General features: G+C 30.1%; 2 protein-coding genes across 2 annotated transcripts; one reads left to right on the top strand and one right to left on the bottom strand.

Moving 5' to 3' along the window:
* The first annotated feature begins 698 nt into the window (after positions 1-698).
* LOC114369546 lies at positions 699-4,453 on the top strand. Its single transcript, XM_028326773.1, has 7 exons — positions 699-937; positions 1,035-1,066; positions 2,080-2,177; positions 2,292-2,374; positions 3,213-3,290; positions 3,365-3,463; positions 3,856-4,453. The coding sequence occupies exons 1-7, from the start codon at positions 854-856 to the stop codon at positions 4,147-4,149; spliced, it is 768 nt and encodes a 255-aa protein (XP_028182574.1). The 5' UTR covers positions 699-853; the 3' UTR covers positions 4,150-4,453.
* Positions 4,454-14,378: 9,925 nt separating this feature from the next.
* LOC114370337 (proteoglycan 4-like) lies at positions 14,379-18,479 on the bottom strand. Its single transcript, XM_028327650.1, has 4 exons — positions 17,703-18,479; positions 17,524-17,609; positions 16,259-17,368; positions 14,379-15,314 (listed from the first exon to the last, which is right to left on the bottom strand). The coding sequence occupies exons 1-4, from the start codon at positions 17,887-17,889 to the stop codon at positions 14,595-14,597; spliced, it is 2,103 nt and encodes a 700-aa protein (XP_028183451.1). The 5' UTR covers positions 17,890-18,479; the 3' UTR covers positions 14,379-14,594.
* Between the last annotated feature and the right edge of the window lie 286 nt (positions 18,480-18,765).

Raw genomic sequence — 18,765 nt, 5'->3', positions numbered from 1 at the left:
TAAGTCATGAATTAGTTCAAAACAAGTAATAAATAGTGGCAGATAATAGGTTTGAACTGTTTTATTTAATTAGGTCAAAAATATTTTTTGAGATAAATAAAAGTGTGCATGTAAAATTGTTACTATTTAAAGATAGATAACGCGATTTTTATATTAATTGTTTAATATATTATATGATAATTGAATATATATATATATATATATATATATATATATATAATTATATGATAATTTAATTATCATTAAAGTTAATAAACTTATTTTGGTGAGACATTAAAGCAATAAACTATAATTAAGTGCCTTAACAAAATTATCAATAACTGGTCTAATTTTTAAAACGTTGAGAACTCTGCGAGCTGGTGCGGTCGGCAGGTGCAATTGCATTGGCGTCAACTAGGTAGTAATTAACTAAACTAATTTCCGTTTTTGCCAAGGAGTCTCGTTGAACTGTAATTAAAATTAATTGTTTAGATTAGAAAATTTAAAGTGAACAAATTTTGATCATAATGTTAGTATCATTATTTATAAAAGAATTGTTTTATCGAGATAAAAGCTTGAAATCACTACCAAATTTTAATAAAAAAAAAAATCAATGTGGCCATTTTTTTAAAAAGGAAATAATATAAACTTTCTGCGTGAATTTGTGACTGGCTAACGTGTGAAGCACGTGGAAACGAGTAAAAAAAGATTGAATCATCCATCCACGATAACTGCTAACTGTAACAGCGTCACTCTCACTCAGACCATTTTCCGCATTGGGTTCTTCAAACCGCTTTTTTTCTCGAACCGGGCGGCGGCGGCGCTTGCGGCGGCACTCGATTGAGTTGTAGAATGCGAGTGATCGGATTCCGAAATGGCTTCGAACCCTTCGCTTCTCCCTGAGATCGGACCCGATGGTCTCGCTAAAGAAGCTCCCGTCATCGGCTACACCGAGAAGGTTCGTTCTCTCCGTTGCCGTTTTCGTTTCGCTTTGTCGTTACTGGATTGATTTTTTATTTTTATTTTCATTGTTTTTTTTCTTCTTCTCGTTTCAGATCATCGAAGCAGAACAGCTTCAATTGCAGAAGTAACTTCTCTCTCTATTTCTCTTCATTCGGATCTGGCAATGACTTTGTTCTCTGCTTTGAGCCAGCATTGTTTGGATTTAGTTTATTTTATTCCCACGTCGAAATCGAATTTGATGATTTAGGATTTTCTGTGTTCTATTTTTATGTGCTTATGGAGAGTTTTGGGAGAAATTGGAGATTTTACAATAAATTTACACAATTCTCCGTGCAATATCAAGTAACCAATTGCTGTGGAAGATGTAGAGTTGATTTTGATATCTACTAAGCTAGAACCTAGGAAAAGACTGGAATGTTCTTAAATTGGGATGGTAGAGTGGGTGGTTTTAGGTCAATGGTTGTAACTTGTGACTTGTGAGAGATTCAGTTGGGTTGATGAAGGAATAAAGCAATATCATTATTTTGTGAAATGCCACATTCATAAATCTTGAAGAAGTGGTAATATGTTGCTAGCAGAAGGAATTAAAGGCGAATAGGCAGTGTTAAAATGAATGGAATTCATTGCAATGTTTCGCAGATGGTAATGCTTAATCCATTTTGATGATGTGCTATATGGTTTGTGGTGGCAGGACTGATGCATATAATACTTTTTTTCTTTTAAAAAAAATGTGATTGCATTGTACTGATTACTGAACTTGTAATTTAGTATATTGTGTTTAAAGCCAATAAATAGGTTGAGATCGAGAAAGAGAAATCATAGTTAATTTCTCTATTATAGAACTAACATCTAGTTTGGATATACCATACATTTGGGATTTTAGCGATTAAGCTTGTGAAATGTGAATAATAGGAAAAAAAGAAAATTTGCTGTCTTGTAGTGTTGATAAATATAAGATCTTGGGTGGTTTTGAATGTCCTCTGATCCCTTTTCTCCACTATTGCATGGTGTGATGACTGGGAAACTTTAAAGATTGAATGAGGCCTTTATTTATTGCCGATTGCCACTGAATACTTTATGTAGACAAATAAGTAACTGGACTCGATCATCTAGACCTCATGCTATTATTATTTTCAGATACATTCAAGAAAACTATTCTAAAATTCGTGATGTGGAGCGTGAGCTTGCAAATCTTTCACTGGAGATGAAACTAACAGCTGGGCCGAAAAAAGCAGGTTTCTACATGTTATTGTCGCCCTTTCTGGCATAAAATTGAAAAGGTTGTTCTTCCCTGATTTTTATAGTGAAATGACTTTGCTTTAATTTTTATACATGATGCATACTTTAAGCTCTTGAACATTTGAGGAAGAAAATAGAGGAATCAACAGAAAGAATCCGGGTGGCCAAGCTAAAGGAAGAACAGGCACAGAAGGTCTGTTACTCTGTCACTCTGTCACTTTAATATTCTATATAGTGTACTGAATAGGCTTCTAGGGTTAAAAGTTAAAACAGTGCATTGGAGATATATTAGTTTCTTACTCAGTAATGATCTTGGAGATAACATTATTTAAGCACTTTACCCAGCAAGTGCAAGTAAATTTTTGAGAGAAAAAAAAAAACTAATTTGATCGTAGCAAATAAAAGAAATTTATACTTAGTTTTTCATAAATGGTTTTCGCTCTTTCTGTTTCTGTATCTGTTGAAAACAGAAGAGTTTATTTTATAAGATCTCTGAAGTCTGAACCATTATTTGTGTTAACAACATAAGAATTGACTGTTATTCTTTTTACTTTTTCTTTTGCTCTTAGTTTTGTTTTATGATTAAATTAACAAGTTGAATGCACTAAAGTAAATACTGTTTAGAAGGTTAGTGATATGGATATGTATGAGTGTAGATAATTTTAATCAGTTGATCTACTATATCAATTGGTATGCTTAGTACCTTCTCATATATACTCTTTCTATCCCTAATTATAAGATTCTTTTAAAAAAAATTTTTGTTCCTTTTTATAAGACACTTTTCTAATTTCTAGATGCATTAATTATTTTTTTTCTATATATCTTTACTTAATTATTCTCTTTCCAAACATTAATGAAAAACAAGTAAGTGGATAGAGAGAAAGAAGAAAGGGATAATTTTGGAATCAAAATACAAATAATTGACAAATTTAATGCGATAACTATTTTTCTTAAGAGGTGTGAATTAGTTGAAAGACTCTTATAATTAGGGATGGAGGAAGTAGTTGACATCTTAATTGTTTGTGCTGTAGGTGTGGGAATCAGCATCCAAAGTAGTAAGAGATGAGGAAGCATTAAAGCAAAAGTTATGTGAAGACTTGAGTAATCTGGTAAATAGTGTTAAATGAAGACATAATATGCTCTACTGTTTAGCTAGTTGTTTGACACTGACGATTTTATATAGGTTCAAGAAAGCAGTAACTCTCAGTTTGCTAGGCTGGAGGAATTAAAAAGAAGATTGGAAGCTTTGAATCCAACTCGCCCATCAACTAATCTTTATCATGTATGTTTTTCTCACTGTATTCATCATTATTAGATCTATCTAGTTAGTGGTAGCTTCTAAGGTACGCCCCTAATTTTCAGGTGAATATACTGCTTAGTGACCTTATTAATGAATCAACTGTTTTCTAGAACTTCTAACTATATGTCCTGAGCTTCATCTAGAATAACTTGGAATTGAAATTTTTGGGATTGGGATATGCGTTGTAGGAGAAATGGGAACCTGCTTGCACTTTCTGACTTCTCTTCTGAAAATATTGCCTTTTTCACGGTTTCATTATTTTGTTGATGCTACATTTAGACAGTCTCGTGCACAATATATGCTTTTGCATATGCATCTTCTGATCTTTATGCTGCACCAGTAAATGTAAAAATCGTGCGCTTGAATTATATTAGGATGGGAGATCAGGAGCTTCTTCTCAGAGTAGTACACCCCAACCTGGTTCCTCTGTTCCCAATGCCAAGGAATCAAATGAGGGATCAACCGAGAGTGTTCCCAACCAAAGTAATGGTCAGAAAGTTGCAGTAACAAATGGGCCTAATCAGCAGCCTCATAATGAAGGCGAAGGCAGAAGTAAAAAGAAAGTCAACTTCCAACCAAAAGGAAAGGGAATTGGTGCTGTGGCCAAGGGTAGATCTTCAACTCCTGGCTGGACTGGGGCTGGCTTCGATGTAGATGGCAGAACCTGAGAATACTATAGTAAGATATTATTGCATTAAATTCATTTTAGGTGAGAAGTCCATAATTTCTGTGCAAGGTATATATGTCCTTCGGTCCTATGTTCTTGTAAGTTGTAACCCATTAACTTGGAAGTGTAATCTTCTTTCCCCAAAGGAGTATTTCTGTGACAGTTGGTTGAGGCAGACTAGTTTTTTGAAAATATCACCTGATCTTTAATTTGAAATGAAGAAAGTCACGTTAGATTTATTATTAAATGCACCATCTGAACTTTCAATTTTAATCCGATGATTGTAATTAAATATTTTCTTTTTCTCACACTAGTCAAGATTTTTGACCTGATCGATAACCGCATATATGGGATGTATATACTACATGCTAAATTGTAATTTTAGTCTTCTTAATTTTTTAAATTCATGATTTTGTTCTCCTTGATTTTTAATTGTAACATTTGATTCTCTTAGTTTTATAAATTGATAATTTTGCTTCACTTGATAAATTATTAACTAATAATTGTGATTATAAAATATATTAAATTAATTATGAATTAAATGAAATTATTAATCATTAAAAAACTTAAATAAAAGATTATTAACCCTAACCTGAAGTTGTGTGCGGCACGGGAGGTAAAAGAGGTATTTACATATAAGAGTAGAATTACATTGTTATAGAGAATTAGGATTATTAATAATTTTTTTTTTATTTTTTCTAGGGACCAAAACTAAGGATTTGAAAAATTAGGAAGTTCAAAATTATAATTTAGCCTATACAAAATAGTGAAAAAATATTTTTATGAAAATGAAGTAAATAAATTTAGGACATACAATCATTGACTCATTTTAAATTAGCAACATTGAAAGTCACCTACTTTTTAAAAAACTCATGACTTGTATTGATAGAAATCTTGGGCTGAGAGATGTAAATGGGTCAGTGGAGATCAATTGTTGGGCCCAGGTCCAAGTAAGCCACACATAGGTTTCTGTCATGTATCATGCCTATTTATAATAAAATTTAAGGATTAACATTTATTCTTCTCACTCTAAAAAAATGTTTCTTTTTAAAAAAAAAATATATAGACTATTAAATATTATTTAAATAGTTACGGAACTATTAATTATCCTTGAATTTCAAATTTATAATATATTCATCACATATTAATCATAGTGATTCTGAATATAAAAAAATATTAATCATAGTGATTCACCCCCTGAACTTGATGGCTGTGTATTTCCTATGCAAACTGAGCTTAGTCACAGTATATTTTAATTAAATTTTTTTTTTTAAATCCAATCAAACAATTTTCAATTTTCTTCTAGTTTTGTAGGTTTTTTTTTAGAAAAAAAAAAAAATCGGATTGTACTATACACTTTACCGACTTAGAAAATAAAGTATGAAATCTAAACAGATAGTAACAACTAACAATGGACAGAAGATTATGGTTACAATTCATTTAAGTAAATCCACCTCTAATTTTTGTTATAAAAAAAAATATCGATCCTGCCAACTTCCAAATGCAGCTGCTCCCTTAGAATATCGTGTATATTTGGACACTCTTAACTCAGGTATTTTGGAATTTTCATGTTAAGTGTCAAAAAGACGCAGATGTCACTGATAGTGGTTTCTGGCCAGACGTGGAACCATTTTTCCGAAATGCAGATCCAAACATACAGATAGTTTGTGCATCACCATGAGTGACAAATGTGGTAGACAAGCCAAGAGTAATACCTGGTTTTTTGTTGTCTTTACTCTGCTCTTGTCCCTCTTAAGTGCACACTTCGATGTTGTCGTAAGTTTGAGGGAGAGATGTTTCATGAATAGCATGGATTCCATGCTTCGTCTTTGATCTCTATATTTTCACATAACCCATGATTCTAACTTGGATTTTAAAGGTTTACATTAAAAGTCAACATAGGTTACTGTAGTAAAACTAAACTCTAATTAAAGAACAATACCAAAAATACTCAAGAAACCTCTTATAAGTTTTATTCTTTTTTTAAAAAAAAAATCTGAGATCGATTAATTTAAATAATTTGGAATTATACTTACATTCGTTATTATCCATGTTTAAGATCAAAGTACTTTACAGTATTATCTAAAAGTGTACACCTTTCGTTTTGAACGAATCAAATTTAAAATAGAGAATGTACTTTTCGTAGAATTCTAATGCGTTCTGATAAAACGAAAATCTTATTTTATAATTACGTCGTCAAAAGTCCTAAATAGCATAAGACGGTATTTATAATTTAAAAATAAAAAAAAATTCAAGAAAAAATTAATCAAATATAAACTAATCTATTTAGATAAACTTTGAGACTTTTATGAGAGGCTACATATAAGTTTTATACAAAATTCCTTGCAATTCAAAATAAGAAATGTTCATATAATGATAACTAGTAAGACTATATAATTTAATAAAAATAAAATGATTATAAAATAAAAAATTGAAATTTTCAACCTTCAATAACGTAACAAATCATTGAACAATACCCTATCACGAATTTCGTATGTAACCCCATAATGTGTATAATTGGTTTTTCATTTGAAAGATCTCAAATATTCACGAGACAAAAAAATTGTCATTTCAGCTTTTGTGCAAAACCGTGGTTTGAGAATTTTCAACTAAAAAGCAAATACTTCATAGACACCATTATTAACTCATCCATTATTATCCTGCATTGTTCTTGGGCGCGGCAAGAGTGTTTATGCCAGATCCAAATTTTTTGTTTGCTGGCTGCTGGCAGGGTTTAAAACAAAATTCATACCTACCGATATTTGTCTCAGTCTGACCTAACTTTGGAAATATCAGATTTGAACATGATTAGGATTAGGTTTTTCTCAACATGTAAATGAAACGGTAGGGATTAGTTTACTTAGTGATGTAAATATCTGTCTTGACTCTTGAACTTATTCTAATAATAATTAAATTATATAGTATCAATCAATTTATAAATTTTAACTTAATTATATACTTATATTAGTAGTATAATTTGATTTTTTTTATTAAATTTACTATCATTCACTTTTATGCATTATTTGATTCAAAAAATATTTGATATATAATTTGTGTAAATTACAAATATAAAATTACAAGATGAAGGGGTGGGGTACATGGGTAGGTTTCTCCAATTCCCAGTGGGCAGGATATTGAGCATCAATTTTCTTATCCCGACATGGATAAGGACATGCTCATGGATGAGTTTGGGAAGGTGGGATCGAGTGTTTGCTTGTCATATCTCTCCAATAGAGCAATATTCGGTCGAGTAATTTTTTTTATCAGTTATTTGTTAGTTTTATTAAAATGTTAGTGAAAGATATTTAAATCTATGATATTTTTTTCCCTTTAATCATTAAACCAATCTTATAAGTTATAACTCCTTTTGATCAAGTATATAAGTTGATAAATAAATATAATTAACTAATTAACCATACTTTTGAACGAGCAGCACAATTACACAATCTTTGGAACATAATGATTCTTAAGTAAGTGCACTGCATTTTTTTTATGTTGCATGCTAGAAAACAATTTTCAAGAAAATAAACATTTTATTTCTTTTGTTTTCTTAGAAAACTAATGAAGATTTGTTTACATAAATTAATGTTTACCTAAACTAACACAAGTCTTAAAGAGCATCAAGTGAAACTTTTCCCGCCATCTAGCTTTCTTAGTTAAAAAAGATCCAACGTCCAAACCATCAAATAATAACATATCTGAGAAGCTAGCTAGTCTCAAAGGAAACGTGGATAAAATAAAATAATCCCAACTGATTCAAGGTTCAAACCATCTAGCTAGTTATAACAGACGTGAATATTCATTCTATTACATGCCCTATATATATATGGAAAAGAATGAGTATTCTCGCATATACAGTAAATTAAACATATATATACTATTGAAAAAAGATGAGTGGCATTAGTAGCATTTGTGACGAAGCTGAAATTACCAACTAAGCATCATTTTTATGATGAGATATCTACTCATCTACAATGAAAAAGAATAAAGAGATGGAAATAGCTCTGCAGTTCTGGCAAGTACCAAGTAGTGGTGGGGCATGGCTTTTTAACTTTATAGCATCTACATTTCCACTGTGTTTAGGTTCTCAGAAAAAAAAAAAATAACTCCGTATTTCTACTCTGCTTCGTGCTATTAAGATCGTCTGGCTCCAAGTACTGTGTTAGGACTCAGTGTCAGGCTGCACCTGCTGCAACCATGACCATCATTATCATACTCTAATTGTAACAACAGAGTCCTGCTACAAAGAGTTATTTGAAGATGGTACCTCTATTTGTAGTAAACTACTAACTGAGTAGAAAATTAACAACTTATTATTTCACATATTAACTTCTATTTTTCTACTGACTGAGTCCGCAACATTTGATCAATTTATACCGCTTTCAAGATATCCTTCTCAATTTTTTTCTTCTTTCAAAATTGATACTATAATCTTATAGTTTTAACTAACTTTTCAGTAAAAAAAAAAAAAACTCATTTTAGTTTTTAACATTTTTTACTAGTGTCTTTTAATATAACTTTTTAACTTAACAGGTTTTCACGGGATCGAAAATAATCTCAAGTTGTTTTTCTTAGACCTTATTATTATTTTGAACTGTTGTCGACAATTTTTTTAACAGCCGAAAAGAATTTTATTGGCAAAATTGCATTTTTGATATCCCAGTTTATCTTCAATTTTAGATTTGGTCTTCCAGTAATTTAATTCACGAATTTGATCCTCCTATTTTGTAAAATTGTGCAATGTTGGTTCCCCATACCACAATTGGACGTTGACCGTTAACAAGTGATGTTGACTATCACGTGTCACATTACTGTCACGTATCGTGTTCTAATGGGTTAATAAAAACAACAATATATTTCATCTTTCATAGAGTTGACATCCAATCAAAACATGAATGTTCAATTGTGACCAGAGGATCAATATTACACAATTTTTTAAAAATAAAAGGACCAAATTCATGAATTAAATTAATGAGAAATTAAATCCGAAACTAAAAATAAATTGAAAGATCAAATTTATAATTTTATCAATTTTATTAAATAGCTCGGCTGAAACCACAAGTGATTAGACTGGTCACAAAAACAAAGCTACAAAAGTCATATAGCAACTAGCAACACAAGAGTTGATGTCTACAATAGAGTAAAAAGTTGAAAGACACTATAGGCGAAGAAATTAAGTCTTAAAATAATACTTCCACAGTAATACTAACTTCATTAAACAGGTTAAAGAGAGTAATATTAATATTAGATTAAAAAATTAAAATGACATTTATTAGGAATATTGAAAAAAAAATTAATGTTACATTAAAAAGTCAAATATATATTACACTTATTTTGTGATGGGAGAATAATGAAACATAGAAGAAGACTAGCAATATACACTCTTTTTCATATATTTTCTTCATGATTGGTTAAATTTATTAAAAATTATTAATTTTGGTAGGTTTTGTTTTATAATTATTGTTTTTCTTTTCTGATTTACATTAAATAAAAAACAAAACATATTAAAATTAGTAATTTTCAATATATTTCAACGAATAAAAAATATCTAAAAGACAATATCAGAAAGAATGTCATTGCCATTCCTTAGGTCCATAAAGTACAACTTGAGATTAGGAAATTAAGTCAGTATTATATTAGGACTAACACGAGCCATTTACCGTATAAATAGGTTAGTAAATAGTATTTTATTAGGAAATTAAAGTCAGACTTACACTTTATAAAATTTAATTTAACCTAATTTTATTTCTACCATATGTTTGAATTATTTAATTTTAACGGTGTATTTAATAATTTTAGTTTAATTTTTACATTATTGTCAGTGGGAGGGAGTGATGGAAGAAGTCTCATGCTTCTATGGTTGTGGTATTTGTACGAACTAATTAATTAAGGATGGATTATTTTAAAGATTGGCAATTAGTTCATTGGTCATTGTAATTTGAATTTTTGTGATCCAAAACAATATTGGAACTGATCTAATTAACTCATCAACATTAATGATTGTTGGAGAATGTAATATCATATGAGTATTATAAATTCATACTCTAAAACTTTATGTTCTACTACGGGTAAAGCTACTTTGGCAATAGCAGAACAATATGTGATGTTCTGAAGTAAGGTTGCTTAAACTTTATAGATAGCTTCATGAACAATTCGTACACATTTATAAGTTGCATTACCTTACTGAAACAGAATAAAATCAGATTTGCCATATGTTGTGTTGCAATTTGTGTTTTCGAAAAACTTGGAAAGATTCCCTTTTCCCCTCATAAGCCCTTTTCCTTTTAATTTTTTTGTCTGGGAGCCAGTGTGTTAAAAAATTCAGCACTGATAGAGTGATAATTGAAATGCATTTGCCCTTAACAAAAAGTTTGGCTAATGCACTTTTCTTTCTTTTTTTGTGTTACATTGTTGTCAGCTTTCCCTATCTGAGTCTTTTCTCCCAATCAATGACTCATTATTATTGAATTCACAATCATCATCATCTCAGCAAAGTTTCAGTTCATGTTGAGAAAACAATTGATAATATTGCAGTACCCTACCATACACCAAACAAAGCAAAATTGCAATCACCAACTTAGATCACAAACCCTTGAAGGACACGCAGAAAGAAACAGATCTATTAGCGAACCATGTGTTACTCTAAACAGGTAAACATTAAATTGGACACCGGTCAGCCATCTCCAGTCTCAGTCTCTTCACTTGTGTCCACCATTTACGATCAGACAATATGGTTAATTCCACATGTCACCTATTAATTAAGTATTTAATGTATTCTTGTTTGAATTTCCCGCTTATTTTGTTTGGGCTAATAGTAATAGTTTAGGTTTCAGCTGCCATATTATACGTTAGTACTTCACAATTTTTTTCGTTAAACTTAATTAGGATATTCCTTAGTTAAGAGTTAGATATATACTAATTTTTTATTAGTGGAAAAGTTGCATGTTATTGTAAATATCTAATACTTATCTTTAATGTCTATCAATAAAAATATATATTATCAGTAATCTCTTAATAAGAGATTGATATTTCTTATTAATATATAAATATTCTTTCATATATCAGAATCGAATTATTCCTTATATATTTTTGTCAACCATTGTGCATCATATCCATTAAGAATATTATTGTAAGTATTAAGTGAGACCCATTATATTAAAAGAAAAAAAAAACTTGCCCAAAAAAAAAACTCCATGTCTTTTGTCTAAATTATGACTCGAAAAGTATCTATTTTCTTAAGTTTTGGTTTGATAAAAAACTAAAAAAGTAGGATCCTTTGCTTATATGATAATTAACTCCAGCTCTTGGACGGAAGTTCTTTAACATTGGAAAGAAAAAGTTCATTGTTTTGGGTTTCTTTTTCAGCATTTAACTTTTTTCTATTCATATATATTTAACTTTTTGTTTACAAAAAAGAAAAGGATAAATGCTTGCATTGAAGTTCACGAACGTTTTCATGCAAAATCTCCTTTTAATTTTATTTTTTTTATAAATAATTGTAAGCTTGCCCTCTAGATTACAATCTCTAACTTCCATGAAGCAAGAACAAAAGAGAATATGATTCTCTGAGCATATTCCACCTTTTTATCCTTGTTCAAAAAGCGATGCATCCTTTTTATAATCTTCCCCTTTTTTTTTCATTGTAGGTACGATAACAGTATCTGCCCACTAAACTATTGTTCCATCCACTTTATATCTATGTTTTTTTTAAATAAAAAAAAAACCGGTGCCTGTGTACAAATCGATCTTTACAAAATAAAAAAAATGTTTTTAAATAAAGGAAAAATGATAATTTATTTGGAACATGATGGTAAGAAAGAATAGATTTTTGTGTATATACACTATGAAGTTAAATCTAATACTTTATCCAAAGTATTCAAATTCTTCAATTTTAATGAATATATAATATTTGAATTTTGTTCTGGATTACATTATTTTTCATCGAAAATAATTTTGTTCATTAGGTTACAAAAGATCATTATGAATAATAAAATATTATCTAAATATTTAATATAACTATATATATATATATGACTCAAATATCTTAATTTTTATTGCAACCCAATGTAATGAAGATAACAAAATTATATATATATATATATATATATATATATATATATATATATATATATATATATATATATATATATATATATATATATATATATATATATATATATATATATATATATATTAGAGTTCCTTTAATAGAGGTTTTTTAGTTAAATTATTGAACTCAACAACTCTTGTCTATCAAATCTTAACAAAAAATTTTACATCTTATATAACCTCATGAGTCCCATAAAAAATAATTTAAAAATCCAAAATAGGTTCTTACACTATAAAAATTGACATGAAATGAAAATATTTTTTTTTTGTTTTATCCACTTCCTGTACAAATCTTTAAAAACATGAAACAAAATAAAAATAAAGTGATCGATAATTTTATAATCAAAAAGTGAAAACAGAAAACAAAATTCTAAGTAAACGCCCCCTCAAATTTTAACAGATTGAGGTAAAGTTTTAATCAGTAAAAATATCAACTTACCCTTATAATCTCATTTAATACTATTACATAATTTTTTTAAATAAATTTCTAAGTAATTAAGATTAAGAATAAAAATATTAACAAAAGTAATTTATCATTTTAATGTTGTAATTTAAAAAAATAAAATTATTTTTTTATAAAATATATTGTTTTAATTTTTAAAATTTATCGAGTGTAATTATACTTTTTAAATTATTTTTAAATTTTAATTCTTTAAAAATCAAGCTTTCAATTAACAAATCAACTAATATTATGTTTGCAACATTAAGGAAATATTTTGTAGAAATTATAACAAAATTATACTGTAGAGAGCATGGAAATTTTTGTGATGTTAAAGTTAAACAGAAAATTATTAAAAATCAGACCAACATACTTGTAATTTTAAAATTCATGAAAAATATTTTTGCAATACTTATCTAATCCTATAATGTGATTGAATCATTTTTCAAAAAAAAATATTATTTAATTTAAAAAAAAATGTTGAAATAAATTATTTTTAAATGTTATTTTCCTATAGTTTTTTACATGTTATTTATATAGATTATTTTGATTAAAACTAGTTATGCTAAATAATTTGAATAAGAAATAAAATTAAAATTTATAATTTCATTATTCTTAAATTTAATTATTATATTTTTAAAATTAAATATATATTTAATAAATTATATGTGATGATCAATTTTGATATTATTTCTTATTTGATTATCGTGAATTTTTTTTTTTTTGCAAATATGTGGATCATGACAATTCAATAAGCTCTAACTTTTCTAAATTATAAAAAAAAATTATTTTTTTTAATAATGAAATGTGAGGCAAAGTATATAACAATAGTAGGGGGACAGATCCAACTAGATTGATACCTGATAACTTTATAATTATTATTGCACTCAATGATGCATAGAAGTAAATAAACACACTTGTTAAGTCAAACAAAACATTTTCATGAGTTTTTCTTATTTAAAAACACTAAATTTAATTTAAATAATAATAAAAACTATATGATAAATAAAAATATTAAAAAAATTAAATAATAAAGTTGTGCATATATAAATGGATCTTATTGAATTTATTTCTCTATAAGGATTTTTTGTGAGTAAAACAAATAAGAGCAATATTATTAAAATCAAACATGAAAAATCTTTGATTTTTAAAAAATGTGTATAAATACTCACAATAATATTTATATGATCAACCAAATAAATTTTAATTATTCTTACAAATCATAATTCCCAAAATTCATGTTTCTTATAAATCATGATCATTGGATATGATTTTTTTTTCTTTTACCATAGCTTTTAGGAAAAATAGAAAAATGATAAATGTTATAATATGAAAAGGAAAAAATAGATAAAAAATAAAAAAAAATAATAAGGTAATTGATATATAAAAAATATCTATATATCATTATTTTTTAGAAGAATATTTATGTCATTATTCCATTTAAAAAGATATTCGTTAAAAATGAAAAGATTATTTAAATTAATAGACTGCTCACTTTAGTCGAGACTCGAGAGTCATTTTTCATGAATTTAGGTGTGAAAAGTTGGGGAAGCAGAAATATAGCAACTAATTAACAACACCATCAAGGAAGTTTAAGTTTAACTTGGTTAAATAAGATGTGTTAACATATTCAATTCCTTCTTGTAAAAAAAATAGCAACTAAACACTATTAACAAAAAAAGTAAAGCAAAATGAAAATCCACTACCTTGGTTAAATTTCCTCAAGATATAAACTAAATATTAACAAGAAAGAAGGAATTTTACAAGAGAGAGAGGGCATGGAAAACCTCTGCAAGAAAATAATGAGTTTTACAAAACCACGTGCCTCCCCTCCCGTTTCACGGCTTGGATGAGGGATCCATGGCATCACGTGAACCATTTTCCCATGTGACACCCACTTAACACTTTCCCTTCGTATCCACGCCACCAACCATAACGGTAAACGTTTCATGCACCAACGTCTCAAACATGCTCCTCTCAATCTCCTTCACCAACCCTTCCCCTTCCTCATCTTTCTTCATCTCTTCCATCTCAATCAACGCATCAATATCCTCCAAAACCTCGCACTTCGCACGTGGGAAACTCCGAACCCTCTCCCACACTGTCTCCAACAACGCCCCTTTGTAACGCCTCGGCCGAACAAGAATCTCCGACAGCAACTCATCGACCAAATCGAACAGTAATCTACGGTTGCAGCGCGGACCCAGATGTTGTTTCCGCTTAAAGATGCAATCTTTGTTGTCGCTGGGGAAGGAAACAAAGGAATTGGATGTTGTGTAGTGCTCGAGACGGTGAAATACGGAAGGGTCCAAGGGGTGTGTCGGAGAGAACCACTGAAACTGGAGGTGGGGTAGGTTGCTGTTGTGGGGCCCAGTGGTGGTAGTACTACGGGTTAGGATGGTTGTGATGTACTGATATTCTGGTCCTTCGTCGTCGTCGTCTGCGCCGGTGGTGGTGGCGGAGGTGCCGTGAGATTTGTCGTCATCGCTGCTGGTGGTTCCTCCTCGGGGTGAGTGTGGTCGTGGCGCTTCTTGTTTGTACGAAAGGCCCGAACTACTAAATAACTGTGCGCTGCGTTTTGCATCTCGAGCATCATCATCACCATCACGTACCTGTGACTGTTTTTTTTTTTACCGTAACACACACGCAAAAAATAAAACCAAGTGGTCAGAATCAGACAGAAACAGGGAAGAAATGAGATCAACATTTTTTTATATCTTATATACAAGTATCTACTTTTATATAGATAAAATTCTTAATAAATTAATATTTTTCATTATATAAATCGTATTTTAAATTTATAATGAACGTTTAAAAAAATGTGATACATTTTTTTTAATTATCAATACTTTCATTTAAAAATACCATTGAAATAAAATTTAGAGATAAACATTAAAAATTATCAATCCTTTAAATGTATGAGGATTTTCGATGAATAAAAATAAGTGAAAAAAAACTTAAATTAAAAGATATTTCTTAAAGAGACAAAGAGAAAAATAGAAAAAAAAATAATATACTAGATTTTATCATTTTTTTTAAAAAAAATAATATACTAGATTTTATCATTTTTTTTAAAAAAATTTACTTTATTTTTCCTCCTCTCATCATCTTAAATTATTTTCATTTATCCTTTCCCCTAATGTCTCATTTACCAAACACGGGATCAATGTTTTCATAGATTAATCTTTGATTCTCGGTTAAGAGATATTTGGTTCAACCAAAATATGATAAACATTAAGAAAAAAAATTAAATATAGAAATAAAGATAAAAAAAAGAATTTGAGGTGATTGAAAATAATCAATAGAGAGAATGAGCTCCGAATAATCATATGTGGATGTTTGAAAATAAAAGTCATGAACATTTAAAAAAAGTTATCTGTATTTATTTTATAATCTTACTTATTAAAATATTATATGTTTTGTGTATATTAAAAGTTGCTACTTGATACGATGTTAAATGAGACATTCAACTAACAAAACTCAATAATTAACGTGTTCTTTCAAGTCAGAATTGATTGTGGAAGAAGAAAGACTTGTATTGTGAAACTTAATTAAAGGGTACCTGTTTTTGAGGAGAAGGTCTTGTCTTGACAGGGAGAAGATTTGGAACCGTGTTGAGGTTATTAAGAAGATTGCTTGAAAGTGGATGAGTTCTCTTGCTTTTGGTTTTGATGTCATTGGCTTTAGTGGCTGATGGAGGACGAGTAATAAATGACTCTTCTTGCTTGTTTCTGATTGATGTCTGTGGAGGCTTGTTGACCCGGGAACTCAACTTTCCACTGCTAGTGTTCTTGCCTTTTGTGGCTGATTTTTGGTTCTGCCAATCATTCTCAGGCAATGCTTGAGGCTTTGGCTTTGTTAAAACTCTTGAAAGCTGTGTTTCAATGTTGACTACTGGAGGAGGTGATGGTGGCTTTAGTATTGAGTGTGGGTTTTGATTTTTTGAAGTAGTTGGTGATGGTGGTTTTAGTATTGAGTGTGTGTTTTGGTTTTTTGGAGTAGTTGGTGATGGTGGCGTTGTGCTTGGTTTGTGTTTGGTATCAATGAATCTGCTGAGCCTTGGGGAGTAAGATGAGTTTGAGTGTTTTCCAGGGCTGGATTCATTCACTGAAGTTTTAGGAGTTTTCTTGAATTTGAATTGGCCTACAGATTCTTCTCTTCCGTGTTCTCTGTTCTTGACAGTGTTGGTGATGTCTAATCCAACCTTTCTGCTCACACTTTCTTTCACTTGTTTGACAATTTGCCTAGCATAATGGCTTGGACTCCTGCAACTGTTCTCATAATATTTCCTCTTTGAAAATGAAAACCGAGGAGACTCAAAATCCTCAAAGGGGACTGTGTTGTTCTCCTTGTTGATTTGGAGAGAGAGTCTATGCTCGACATCTGATCTTCTTCCAGAGGACATTCTAGGAGTCTCAGGCAAGGTGTTACTGCCTGTGCTGTTTCTATGTTTGATTATTTTGATGTGTTGCCGTGGTTTGTGAAGGTTCGGAGTGGAAAGGGATGGGGAAGAAGAGGAATGTGCATCAGGAAGAAGATCAAGACCCATCAATCTTGCAACCAAAGTTGGTGTCTTGGTCCCTGGAGAGGCACTGATTTCTGAAGAAAGATCACTAAAACTTTCTGTTCTTGATCTTGTGCCGCTCCCTCTTGTTTTGATTCGAATGTTCTTCTGCGTTTCAAGAAACATTCAAAATCATCATTATTATCATCAGTACTCACTTTATAGAATAAACAAACCCAAATAGAAGTATGTGAAACTCATAAAAATTGGTGAAAAATTGGAGGAGGTACTGTGAAAGAAAGGGTGCATGTTAATTAACTTACTGGTATTTTAAAATTTTCTTCTTTTGAAATCGATGACACTGTAGTACCAGTTTCCGACTCCAAGCTACTCCTTGGTGCTTCTGCTCCTGAATTATACAAAACCATAAATTATTCAAGAGTTGTTGAAAAGTGGTTATTTTGGACAATAAAAAGGAGTATAGAGAGAATTGATAATGTACCTTTGAGGACAGTGTGGTCTTCTGGGGTGGGAGACTTGATAGAGGATTGTTGCTGGTTAATGGAAAAGTGAAAAGGATGAAAATCAAAGGCCTGAAACATTGCACACATGCAACCGGAAGGGATTTCTGTTTCAGCACCTCCACCTCTCTTGGAGGACCTTCCACTCCAATGCCACTCCTTGCCCATAATTGGTAAATTTATGCCCTTTGCTGAAAGGTTTCGAAAGAAGGAAGGTGTTGTGTAAAGTAAAGGGGCTTGTCAAAGTGATAAAATCATAATGAAAATGACATATATAATAAGTAGCTAGCCAGCGGTCTCAGACGCAACACACACTGTTTGTTTGTGCAGTGTTTGAGGTCTTGGCAAGATAATCTAAAAAAAGGCTTGTGGGAAGAAGCGAAAAAACCGGATCCTTGAAGCATAAAACGGTCACATTTGATGAAAAGAATTAAAGTACACTTGAATCTGTGGTGATGTAATGCAACTATTTTCTTTTTTAATCTTTTTTAAAAATTTCTCCTTTTCCTTTTACATCTGTGAAGTTTTTAACCTTTTGAGAAGAATATTACACACTCTCTCTCTATGTTCTTATCTTAATCGCACTCACTCCCAAGCCTGCTGGTAGAGAACTAAAACCAAAGAGAACCAACTCTGCTGCTTATTGGGAACTGAGATGGGTAAAGGAATTAAGAATTGAGGAAGATGACGATGTGACCACGCACCTCTCTTTCTAGTTCCTCACCGTGTGTCTTTCTGTCTGTTACTCTCTTTTCATTTGTGGCAGTAGATATATGTACATGATTCTAACCAGTTATAAGGGCAATCTTTATATAGTTTTGAATTAGGATAAGTATTTATTTTTGTCTTTAAAATTATAAAATGGTGATAAATTGGTGGCTGAGAATGGAAAATTTAAGTTTAATTTTTGAATTTGTAAAAATATAATAGATTAATTGATTAAATTTGTGAGATAATTTTATTATTAAATTGTAATGTTCATCTATCAATTTGATGATAAAATATAAATTTTTGGAATCTTATAATTCATATTATTTTAGAATT

This window comes from Glycine soja, chromosome 10 (assembly GCF_004193775.1).
Source record: "Glycine soja cultivar W05 chromosome 10, ASM419377v2, whole genome shotgun sequence".
Taxonomy (NCBI): domain Eukaryota; kingdom Viridiplantae; phylum Streptophyta; class Magnoliopsida; order Fabales; family Fabaceae; genus Glycine; species Glycine soja.
The sequence above is the reverse complement of the archived record's forward strand: the minus strand, read 5'-3'. Positions and strand labels throughout refer to the sequence as shown.